Source organism: Erpetoichthys calabaricus, chromosome 13, assembly GCF_900747795.2.
Source record: "Erpetoichthys calabaricus chromosome 13, fErpCal1.3, whole genome shotgun sequence".
Classification (NCBI taxonomy): Eukaryota; Metazoa; Chordata; class Cladistia; order Polypteriformes; family Polypteridae; genus Erpetoichthys; species Erpetoichthys calabaricus.
In genome coordinates this window covers 48199303-48212432 of record NC_041406.2, presented here as the reverse complement: position 1 = coordinate 48212432, position 13130 = coordinate 48199303, and the positions used below count along the sequence as shown (strand labels likewise).

General features: G+C 38.2%; 1 protein-coding gene across 1 annotated transcript in view; it reads left to right on the top strand.

Annotated features, from left to right (window-relative positions):
* The window catches only part of btd (biotinidase), a 32029-nt gene that overhangs the window by 11740 nt on the left and 7159 nt on the right, over positions 1–13130 (top strand). Inside the window, exon 2 of the mRNA XM_028818211.2 lies at positions 10115–10345. Coding sequence (XP_028674044.1) covers positions 10115–10345 — 231 coding nt within the window. The remainder of the gene's footprint in view (positions 1–10114; positions 10346–13130) is intronic.

The following is a 13130-nucleotide window of genomic DNA, read 5'->3' as shown; positions in this document are numbered from 1 at the left end:
CTACTCTCATTTATACCTTGGGATTATAATAGCCATCCCACACTTCATGCATACGTGAATTGCAATGAGATGAGCACAGAAAATTAACCCTGGTTCTGACTAGTAACTGCAGTCGGAAGAAAAAAAAAAAAAACAGGGCTATTATGTCCCTCTTTTTAAGTATGATTTTTCTCTGTGCAGCAAATTACAGGTAGCTTTGCTTTTCTGTTGATCACAGTGAAGTGATTAACATCTTATTAATGTCACTGATGCTTGCACATGAATTTGTGTTCTGAAAGTGGAGAATGAATTCACAGAAGTGGAGTTGACCATATAGCATATTATATTGCAATACAGAAACACAAACAGAAGGAGCCAAAAGTGTTGCACCTTCACTTTCCTTGCTATATATATATATATATATATATATATATATATATATATATATATATACAGTACAGTACTGTTACAGCTGCATAAGGATGTACTGTAAAGTGATGGAGCCTTGCTTGCACTTTGTATTGTGGGCATCACCAAATTGATATGGTGTTTCTGTATCATGTTTTGTGGATTAAAATGTGTGTAACAGGATATCATTATTATACCATTTGCTATAATATGGTATAGACTCGATTATTTGTTCCATTGGAAATCTTGGGACCACAGAAGCAGTGAAAGTTTCCTTTCCACTGTAGCAAGTACTATATAAATAATGTTGTGCCTGTATCTTTTTTTGCAATATTTCGGATTTTCCACTAAGAATACTGTACCCTTAAACAAAAATGTCTCAGCTTGGACCCATTCTGCATTCAAGGATATGGAAGATAGTCCTGCTCAAGAATAAACTAGGATTATTATTCTGTCCTGATGTTTCATTATTAACTAGCTAAAATACCCAGCGTTGCCCGGGAGGAAAATAAGTGTTTTTTTTTTTTTTTTTAATTGTTTGACAAAAATAATTAAAAAAAAAACCCCACAACTTTAAAAATAAAAATAAATTAACAAACAATGAAGACTCACTAATGTGCTTGTCTTGCGGTCTTGTATGTATGTTATCATCCAGTCGACGCTCTGAACCGGCCAACTCTATTTAATTTCAAAAGCTACAGGGGCACGTGGGCTCAAACATACAGAATGCTGGCAGTCACCTCCAATTCGCCCTCTGGTGGTTGTTCAGAGTGTCAACTGGACGATAACATGTATACAAGACCTCAAGATCACCCCCCACCCCACCCTACCCAGAAGGGGATGCGTTCGAGTTGATTTCACCCTGAAGTATTTTTAGTCGACCAATGAGAAACGTGTACCAAGTACCAACCTTTCGGAAGGGATGCTGGAACATACATACACACATTGACTTAGATATATAAATATCTATATATATAGGTGGTGACTAAGTCAGTATGATCAAGGGGGGGGGGGTTGTATAGTTTAATTAATGTGTATATGTCCTTCTTAAGTTGGCATATGCTGGGTTTATGTCCAAGTGTCTGTTGATGGCGTTTTCATCTGATAGCCAAGACTTGGCCAACTCTCTGGCGCTTTTTGTACTGGCCTTAAATTTTACTTTTACGTTGTCCCAGTTGAATGTGTGTCCTGTCGATTTAGTATGTGCATATATCAAAGATAGTGCGTCCTTTCTTCTGACGGCGTTGCGATGTTCCTGTACACGTGTTGAGATTTTTTTTGACGTTTGTCCTATGTATACAGCTGAGCAAGAATTGCATGGAATACTATAAACTGCGTTTCGTGTTTCGGGGCCGAGTCTTGGCTATCAGATGAAAACGCCATCAACAGACACTTGGACATAAACCCAGCATATGCCAACTTAAGAAGGACATATACACATTAATTAAACTATACAACCCTCCCCCCCCTTGATCATACTGACTTAGTCACCTCCACCCATCCCCCCGAACCCCCATACTGAATGTGTTGCTATATATTGCCTTTGATTCTTGTAAGTCTAAGCATTATCCTCTGATGAAGACCCCTGATAGGGGTTGAAAGCTCAGGAATAAAACTATTTTATGATACGTGATTCGTTTTTTCTCCCTTTGTGGATCTCCCACTGCAAATATATATATATATATATATATATATATCTATATATATTAGTGGGAAATGGCCGGCTGTTCATCCCGGCCAATACCCCCAGGCCGCTAGATGGAGCCCTCCCTGTAGCATGGGAGTGCCCCAAAGACCAGCAGGGCATCATGGACAATGGAGTTTTTATTCCCGACCCTGCTGGACACCGTGGGGCCCACCAGAGGATGCTGCAGGGAGGCTCAAAGACTTATATGTACCCTATAACCCGGAAGTACGTCTTAATAACCGCAACAGGGGAAACGACTAATTCCAGTGTGAAGAAGAAGAGTTTTTATATGACCCGGGGGTGTTCCAAGTCACATGGACAGAAGGGCGAAACACTTCCGGGTCATGGACTATAAAGGACTGTGGGAAACCCAGACGAGTGAGCTGAGCTGGGAGGAAGGGTGGCAACGCGTCTGGGAGAGGAGGATTGGTCATTGTATTGATTATTGATTATATGAGTAGTGTGGAGTGGAGGGTGCTTTTGTGCACGTAATTATTATAAAAATAAAAAGTCTTGGACTTTTACCTGGTGTTTGGCGTGCTACCTGAGGGTTCAAGGGAGCACTAGCGCCCCCTACTGTTACTAATATATATATATATACAGTAATCCCTCCTCCATCGCGGGGGTTGCGTTCCAGAGCCACCCGCGAAATAGGAAAATCCGCGAAGTAGAAACCATATGTTTATATGGTTATTTTTAGAATGCCATGCTTGGGTCACAGATTTGCGCAGAAACACAGGAGGTTGTAGAGAGACAGGAACGTTATTCAAACACTGCAAACAAACATTTGTCTCTTTTTCAAAAGTTTAAACTGTGCTCCATGACAAGACAGAGATGACAGTTCTGTCTCACAATTAAAAGAATGCAAACATATCTTCCTTTTCAAAGTAGTGCAAAGCAAGCAGTCAAAAAAAAAAAATCAATAGGGCTTTTTGGCTTTTAAGTATGCGAAGCACCGCCGGTACAAAGCTGTTGAAGGCGGCAGCTCACACCCCCTCTGTCAGGAGCAGGAAGAGAGAGAGAGAGAGCCACAGAAAAACAAAGTCAAAAATCAATACGTGCCCTTTGAGCTTTTAAGTATGCGAAGCACCGTGCAGCATGTCCTTCAGGAAGCAACTGCACACAGCCCCCCTGCTCACACCCCCCTACGTCAGCGCAAGAGAGAGAGAGAGAGAGAAAGTAAGTTGGGTAGCTTCTCAGCCATCTGCCAATAGCGTCCCTTGTATGAAATCAACTGGGCAAACCAACTGAGGAAGCATGTACCAGAAATTAAAAGACCCATTGTCCGCAGAAACCCGCAAAGCATCGAAAAATCCGCGATATATATTTAAATATGCTTACATATAAAATCTGCGATGGAGTGAAGCCGCGAAAGGCGAAGCGCGATATAGCGAGGGATCACTGTGTGTATATATATATATATATATATATATATATATATATATATATATATTAGTTATAGATATATAGTTATAGATATATATATATATATATATATAGATAGATATATATATATATATATATATATATATATATATATATCTGTGTGTGTGTGTGCACACAACTAAGAAGAAATCTTAATGTTTAGAAAATCAGTTTGTTGTGCCTAGTTGATTATGTACATAATAATTCTTAAAAGGATGCAGACCTCAAGGTTTGGAAATGTTTTTCTTTGTCAGGGGTTTTATTCTATATGTTCAATCAAGCCATTCTTTATTACTTTCCGGTTGTAGATTATACGTGGCAGCAGTACAGCAAACATCATCTTTATTTGGCCTTTTCATACATAGTATTCCCAATATTTATTTTCTCTGCATTTTGTATTTTATACATTATTGCTCCATTCTTAGGCATTAAATAAATTTGGGTGGCATGGCAGAGCATTGGTTAAACCTAAGGCCTTACAGCCAGCCCAAGGAGACTGGGTTCAGATCTCAGCTTGGTCACTTTCACTGTTTTCTTTATAAGCTCTGCGTTTGGATAAGTGGGTTCAGTAAACAGACACGAATGGTTAAAATGAAGGTGAGATATTGTATTATTTGTTTCATTTAAACGAAATAAGCAATCCCTTGATTTCACCATCTTCACATACATCAGTAAACGTATGCTATTGTACTGTGAATATTGAACTGATTGAATGTATGCTGGTCTGAAGGTTATATTATAAATTGTGCTCATAAAAATGGAGTAGCAGATTGTAATATGTGAGCAGTTTGAGGAGATAAAGTTAAATATTGCACATAGCTGGTCTGATAACCTAAAACTAAATCAAACACCATTGTCCTGTGGACTTAATTCTCAGTGCCGAGCAAGACATATGAGCTTCTACAGTATTTACTGCTGAACAAGGCCCCTTCCTTGACTTGTGCTGAAAACATCAAATTATAGCAGCCAATAATTAAAATATAGTCTATGAAGATTTGTTGTTCTTATTTATTAATCATCAATTAATTCTGAAAAAAAAATCCTCATTAAAATTTTTTGTGCACTTTAATGACTGAAATGTTAATAAGAAGTCTTAATTACAGTTATTTTGCCACACATAAGATTATTGATCTGAACCAGGCACAATTTTCCTGGAAAATAGCAGCAAGTGAATTGCGTCATACTTTAATATTTCTACATCTAAAAGGCAGCTGCCCTTATTAATCTTCTCAAAAATCATCAATGGTTGAATGATCTTTATACATTTCTTGTGTGGGTGGGCATAATTATCCAGTACTTATTCAGATTTTATTCAGTGTGAGTCATAATATTTTTACCTTGCTTCCTACATCTCCTGGGTTATCATCAGTAAAGATTTTAATGAACATTATGTTTCTGTTTGGCATCCCTGTGTCATTTCATTATAGAAAATTTGCAAAGTTATGCAAGCAGATTTGAATGAAGTTATCTTGCCATCTAATGACCTACCATATGTGTATAAATGAGTTATTCATTTTAATAAAGCAAATAAAATTTATAGCTCAGGGGAATTAAATTGAGATTTAAGAATGCAAAGAAAGGAGTAAATATACATTGCATAGCATAAGGGCCAATGAAATATAATGCTGAATGATGGTGATGATAAATTGAAAACTATACAGTAAAAGTAAGATTGAGAAGAATGCAGTATAGAAGTTTTTGGACCTCCGATTACATTTCAGCGTTTGGAGTAATGAGAAGTGCCTGAAGAAGGGGCCTGAGTTGCCTTGAAAGCTTGCATATTGAAATCTTTTTAGATAGCCAATAAAAGGTGTCATTCTGCTTGACTTCGTATTGCATCCATAATAGCTAATACAACACAACACCCTACCACTACAGCATTTGGAGTGAAGGAATTCTATAAACATACTAAATGGGAGTTGTATGGAGAGGAGTGCCACCAAGTAGAATGAGCATTAACCTGAAACCGTGAAATTCGATTCATTCTTGTACAGAGTACTCCAAATGACAAGTCTAGTGTTTGTCACACATTTAGAGATGCATCGTAGTTATAATAAAAAACAGAATGATATTCCACGGACCACTTGCAGCAGCATCAGCACTGGTACAGAATTTACAAATAGGCATACATTTTTTTTATTATTTATTTATTTATTTAAACTGAGCCTTAACTGTTACAGTGAAAAAGGTTACTGTATTACACTGAGGTCAACTAACAGTGTGGAAGAGGAAAACAAAATTCTAGTTTACACACACTCCCATACAGTGAAAGTGGTCTCAGGTTTGGGTCATCACTAGTTTTGACACATCCTCCTTTAATGCCCTCATTAGCATCTGATCAGTTAGAAGACTGGCTTTGGGGAATCTGTGAGTTTACTTGTATTAATGAATATATTTTAGCTTGAAAACAATTATTCTTGAAATGATATTCTAGCTACCTACAGAACATAAAGTGGAATACATTTGATTGGACTTGATGATTTATTTGACATCTTTTTATGTATTACACAGATTTTTCTTCTAATTTCTTTTCTAACAGATACTAATTATTGGGGGCTAGGTCCATAAGCACATGAAATATACTTTTTCCTGCCACATTTAATTTCCATTTCTGCCTAGCGCTCTTTAAGAATTTTGATCTTAACAGTTAATTCTGCTGATAAAAGGATCAGACTGCCCCGGGTTTCAAATCACTTGGTCGGTTGCCTTTCCATTATCCTTTTAAAATAGGAAACAAATGGCTGAGATCATTGATGGTGCATTGTGATTACATTCTTATTACACAGTGCAGTCTCATTTCACACTGGCTTTCTTCGGCCAAGTCCCGTGAACTTCACCTCTTCAGGGAGGAAGACGGCAGGTGGTGCCCTCCAGGGCTCCCTGTGTCACAACTCCTACTGAAGGCAATAGCAGGAGCAAATGCAGTTGGAGAAAGTCCCAAGTAGGTAAGTAAAGGAAGGGGGAAAACACACTTGTTCATGTAGAGGTGAAGCTGGGAAAGACCCTTAGGAAACTTCAGCCCGCACCCTCACAGCTACGAACACTCTAGCAATGGGCAAAAGGGAAACTATCTTCACCAACTGTTCATAAGTTAATACATGTTCATAAATTATGAGTACAGCTTCTCATCCTGGTCGAAAAAAAAAAAAAAAAACTGGTAAATGGGACCTCTCCGAGACAATCCTTGGCGATCTGATTAGCGGCTCCACTCTCAGGGAACCAATCTGAAAGCACTTCCTTGCATGGCATGGCAGGGCAGGGGACTGGGGTCAAAACCCTTACACCGTTCCTTTTATTACACACAAAACAATAAGTCTGAAACGTTTAAAGCCTTAAATAAGATGTATTACACAGTGGTGCTGTCTTTTTCAAATATTAGGCATAGTTTACTAAAAGATTAACGAAAATGACTCTTCATCCCTAATTTTAATAGGAGTCAAACTTCTTGAGTGATGAGGTGTCTAATTCCTTAAAGTCCTCTTTAATCTCTTTGCAAACACTTAACAGAAAAATGTATATTGCTTTTCTCAGTAACATAAGCTGTGTTCTTCTCCAAGGCTCTGTCCTCTGCTTTCTTACTACTGTGCCATAAAGACAGTCATTTTTATATCCTCCTTAATAAAATCCCTGTGTGCGTCCAGGTGTCTGTGTGTGTGTGTCTTCTGGTGAAGTGCGCATGCGCAGGGCGCGGTGCGATGCGCGATATTACTGTCAGAGAAAGTTACAGGTGTTTTACGGAAATACAAACCAGTACTACTGTGAGAGGAAATTAAAGTACACAATACAGTGACTCATATTACAGCCACATACAAGCCAGCATTACTGTCAGAGGAGATTAAAGGCATATCACCGACGCGCACGCCTGTATTACCACCAGAGAAAATTAAAGGTATATTACGGACGTTCAAGCCATCGGACGTACAAGCCAGTATTACTGTCACAGAAAATTAAAGACATACAATACACGGCGGCAGCCCACGAAGAACGGTCAGCTCAGCAAGTAAACATCAACAAAAGAAGCTGAAAGAAAGAAAAATACGACCAACAAAAAGAATGAGGTCAAAGTTCCTTACCATTTAATATAGACTGTTCCTACTAATGTTTATGCACTACTGTTCTAGCGCCCGTTATTGTAACGGGCTAAATGACTAGTTATTTAATATTAGTCACGTAAGTGAGTTTAAATTGACTTGTACATGTGATATTCAGTTGGTATGGTAATAAAATGTATATGTTGTAGTTTTGACATGTAAAGTGATGGCCCGTATGAGTTCTCTGGCATATACATTTTAGCCTAGTTTTCATGACATGTTCCTCTTAATAGTGTGACAGATGGGGGGCGCTGTTGACCCCTGAACCCGCAGACAACACGTCCTGACACCAGGTAAAAGTCCAATAATTAAATTTATTATAATACTGTGCACAAAGCACCTCCACTCCACAATACTCAATAATAAATCAATAATAACAACCACACTAATCCATAACAATTCCTCCACTCCCAGCAGCTCCGTTCCACTCCCACCCAACTCAGCTGTGTCTGCTGGGGTTTCCCATCATCCTTTTATAGTCCCTGACCCAGAAGTGCTTCTGTCCCTCAGTCCATGTGATTTCATAGCACTTCCGGGTCAGATGAAAAACTCCTTTTCTTCAGCCTGGAAGTACTTCGCTTCTTCCGTCCTCGTGACGAGGTAGTACTTCCGGGCTATATGGAAAATATAAATCCCCATGCCTCCCTGCAGCGTCCCCTGGGGGCCCCCATAGTATCCAGCAGGGCTGTGAAGTAAAACTCCAATGTCCATGATGCCCTGCGGGAATTCGGGGCCCCTCCATGTTGCAGGGAGGACTCCATCTAGCGGTGTGGGGGTATTGCCCGGGATAAACTGCCGGTCATATATCACAATAGTAATAATTTGATTTTTATTCTGCCTTTCCTATGCCCATGCTCCGCTTGTTTTAACTAGCAAGCTGTAAGGAATCAGTGTCTTAAGGGTAGGACCATGTGGTGCAATCGAGTTTTTTGGATTTCCACCGACAGTGCCACTGTTTATTCCCGAAAACTGCAGTCCAGTTACACTCCAGTTTATTGTAACTCTGCTAGAGATTTTTCTGCTTGATTTCCTCATAAACTGCAGGGTGTTAACGTTATTTAACCTCATTCCTGTCCACTTCTTGATGGCTAGCAACTTAAAGGGATGTTTTTTCCTCCAATATCCCTTTAAAACCCAACACTTAAGTTGCCAAATTGAACTGTTTCAATAAGAATATACAGCATCGGAAACTAGACAGGGCAGTGCCTTCATTTTATTTTTTTTTACAGTTGTTTTCATCATGAACATCAATTGCCAGAAACAACATTTACTCATTTCCCAGGTTGTTTGTACATTAAAGTATCTTAAAGTACTTAAGCAGCCCATTTTAAAAGCAATTGCATAATCTTATTAAAGAAAATAGAACAAAAAAAAGTTTAATTACATTCTTAATTCTGTAAAAATGTAAAGAATGGTAGGTACTTGTTTTTGCTGTTGAGTTCAGAAAGAGGAACATCCAAAATGTTGCATTTCAAACCTTCCTTTCATTTTTAAGTGTGGAATTAATCTTTTACCTATTTGCATTTTTGTAGGTGCATGTGGGCTCCAAACTTTTCCAAACTCTCACCTACCATGCCAGTTTTTTATATTCATTCACCATTCAAAGAAAACTTGTGAAATTTGACAAAACAAAGTCAACAGACATCCAGTATCACCATGCTGTTGGAATTCATAAAGTCTGCATGTTTTTACAACACGTGTAAATTCTTATTGATTCTTAGGTGCTTCTATGGACTCGCTTCACTTGTAACTTTTATTACAACTCACAACAGAATGGCATTTATTTTGAAGTTTTGATACAAGCTTCTCATATATTTGTAATGCCTGTTAACAGGTACATGGGTTAGATGTTACCAAGTTATCATCTCCCAGTATTAGCATTGCCTTTCTGCAGTATGGGCTTATTCCATGCTTTCCATGTTTTGTTTTTATTTTTGTTATAAAGATGTCAGGTTTCATTGATACTTTCTGTGAATTGTTCTGTAATCTGAGCCTAGGTATGTGTCTGCTGTAAAATGCATGCGATTCCTACGAATACTCTGTTTATGAAGCTGTTGGCTAAGTCAAAACTCTTTCAGCTGTTTAAGAGAAGTATTGACGAAATGATTATGAACTAAAACGTGTAAGCCAATTTTGAAGAGTAAAATTTATTTTGTTGCTGCCGATTTGCCAGAACATTAACGTTTTAAATAAAAAAGGGCCATCTATTCAAGGTGAGCTTAAATAAAATGAAAGGTAAATCAAATTGATATATCTTAGGAACATTGTGTCTGTTCAGGGCTGGTTCATGCCTTGTTCCCGGTATTGCTTGCTATGCATCCTTAAAGTTGGGGACATATGGATGTGCATCTTTACAATACATTCAGGTAAAAAGTTGAGTAAGGTTATATTTTTATTATCAATTATCTGTAATATATGGAGACTAAATGCAACAATGATAAAATAATCAAATTTTTAAGAGGCAAAACCTTGGTGAATGTTGTTTGTACCCCTCTACTTACAATGCTATGTTTTTTTTCCGCAGATGCTTATTGGAATGGATTGGAAAATCTTGGCCTACTGTGTAGGCTTTTATGTTTGCCATGTTGTAGTTTCATCTTTGCACCGTAGAGGGAACTTTACAGCTGCAGTTTATGAACATCAGGTAATACTGAATCCCAATCCCAGTGTTCCTTTAAGCCGCCAGTCTGCACTGAAGCATATGAAGAAAAATCTTGACATATATGAAGAGCAAGTAGCCTTAGCAGCTAAGCAGGTAAGCATAAGTATTTTTATAAATTTATATTTACTGGGAATAAAAAAGTATTTGATTTTCCTCTTTTTCCTCTGACTTGACAGTAAATTATTAAAAACACATTTTTGTTACTGTTAAGATGCAGTTATTCTCATTTAAAAAATATAACAATAACTACTGAAAGAAGTAGTTGGTATGTGCACAGAAAAATAGTGCTATCCATAAGCAGAAGTCCATTACCAATGAAAAAGAGCTCTGGATACGTGTATGGCCTAGTATACAGACGATTATGTTTGTATGTCTGATGCTCTCATGTTTGGCACGCAACTTGATCTGCAAAGCAGGACTTACACACCACTAAGACAGCACAAGGACTCCTCCATGATTTGTACAAACAGTCAGGTGGGCTTGACGGGCACAGAATTTTTGGCCGTCAAGGTGATGGATGGTCACATATGGTACATTTGTAGCATCTGCACTGCTGTTGATGACTGCAAGAATGATCTTATATCTCTCGTGACAGGAAAAGCACAGTGCCCATGGTACTGTTTTCACCATCTACAGAGGTATTGCGCCCTTCTTCAATGACTGAGAGCAGCTTGGACTATGCAGTGCGTGGGACCTTGCTGATAACATCAGTGATTTACTGTTTTCTATTATTGTGCATCGGGTCTGGAGTCGGGCTTGAGTGGCCTGGACTTATGTCTGGTCATCTTCAGCTATGGGTCCTACTTCTTCTTCTATGGCGCAGTGGTGGCTCTGAGGCTAGGGATCTGCAGTGGCAATCGGAAGGTTGCCGGTTCGAATCCCGTAAATGCCAAAAGGGACTCTGCTCTGTTGGGCCCTTGAGCAAGGCCCTTAACCTGCAATTGCTGAACACTTTGAGTAGTGAGAAAAGCGCTATATAAATGCAAAGTATTATTATTAAGGCTGACACTAAATCAATTCACGCATAAAATTGTAGAGATTATGTTGACTCTGGCCAACTTTCTTTAATAGCATACCACCAAAAACACTGTGTGTCATGATGTCGCACACTATCATCTGCAATAGCCCTGTTTGTTAGGGTTCGGTTGACCCCACAGTGCTTCATCTCTCTATGTAGGCAAAATACCATTGTTTGACTTTTTGTGTTATTTTTTCCCTGAGTTCTGTGCTACTCTTTCTCACTGACATCACTACCTTTCTGGGTCTCCAATAGAGCATATTTACAAAACTCTGCAATACTGTATAAACTAAAGTCTGCTCTACGCACTGATAGCCTCCATGGAGGAGCAGTTGTGAAATTTTGAATAGTATAAAGCACAGGATGTGTGACTCCATGTCATGATGCAGAGCTTCTTATACAGTACAGCCAATGAGGGACGTTTACTCTGTAGATGTATTCTGGCTTTGGGATTTGTTTTTACTCGTGTTCGCTGGCCTGTTTGCCAGTTTTCATGTATACTGGACTACTGCTTCTAATGCGTATATTTTTCCTGAGTTTATTTATTTACTTTGAATGTGAAATTACAATATTCATCCTGTGGTGTAGTTTTCTGAACTCTTTTAAAAATTCTTTAATTTTTTCATTTTGTTATTATGGATAGATTGATAGGCACCAATTGCAAATGTATCCATTTAAAATTAAATCTACAACACAATAAAGTGTGAAGAAAGGAGAGTAAATACTTTCCAAATCCACTGTGTACATAATACAATGAAAATCGTAGTTGCATGTCTCTGACAGGCTGTAACTGACAAAGAACACAAACACAGACAGCAAATACAACATAACAAGAAATATTAATGCACATAATCAAGTCATATGAATAAAAGTGAATAAAAACAGTGAGTGAATTTTGTGGTACGAGTACTAACGGCCCAGTGTAGTTTGCTGGAATGGAGGAAAAGGGAAGGAAGGGAGAAAAAAAATGTGTGTAGGAACGCTCCGTGTTATATAGTCAAGGCAACTTGGAGGAAAAAGCCATCCTAGAATGCTTAAGGAAGTTAGTAAGTACATATTTTAGAAAAGCGAGCACATTTTGTGCTGTTTTATTAAAAAAAATGATTGCACCGATTCATATAAATATTGGTCAGTAAGATTAACTTGCGTCATGGGTTCATTAATAGAAGGCAATTAACACGTCCAATTCATATGCGTTAGTGAACAGTCATTACGGGTTTAGAGAGAGGAGATCTGAATAGAATTCAGACTTGGTCAGATTAGTGGCAAGTGAAATTTAATGTTAATAAGTATTACATGTGAGAAGCAAACATGTTAGATTTGAATAAACGTTGGAAGGTCTGACACTTGAAACAATATCTTATGAGAACCTGTAGATTGTAATGTGAAGATTCATTTTGGGTACTTATGCACACATCCTGAAAAGTAGCCCTAGGTAGGTGTCTTAATTTCTAAAGGGTGGCTGTAAATGAGACCATCAACCAGTTGTTTTGACAGTAGGGTGTGATATTCTGTATGTATTTTACGTTGAAAATAAAATTTAAGGGGTGACAGCTGAGGGAGAAATCTGCCTACTGCAGCTCACACTTGACACTTGGTTGAACAGATGCTCCTTCATGTTTAGGGAATGAAACCATTATGTGTATAACAAAATGCAACACACAATGTGGGCTGTCAGTCTCTGTTGCAATACGGTTTGTCCACTTTAATGTAAATATGCAGTAAGTGTCAAATCTCTTTATGATTCCTGGCATGTATGAGGTTAATGAAATTCTCCAGTGTGAATGGCTTACTGTGAAGTTTGATGATCTCAGCATTTTCTGTGCGTAATGCTAAGAGAATGTATATAATTTAGAGTAT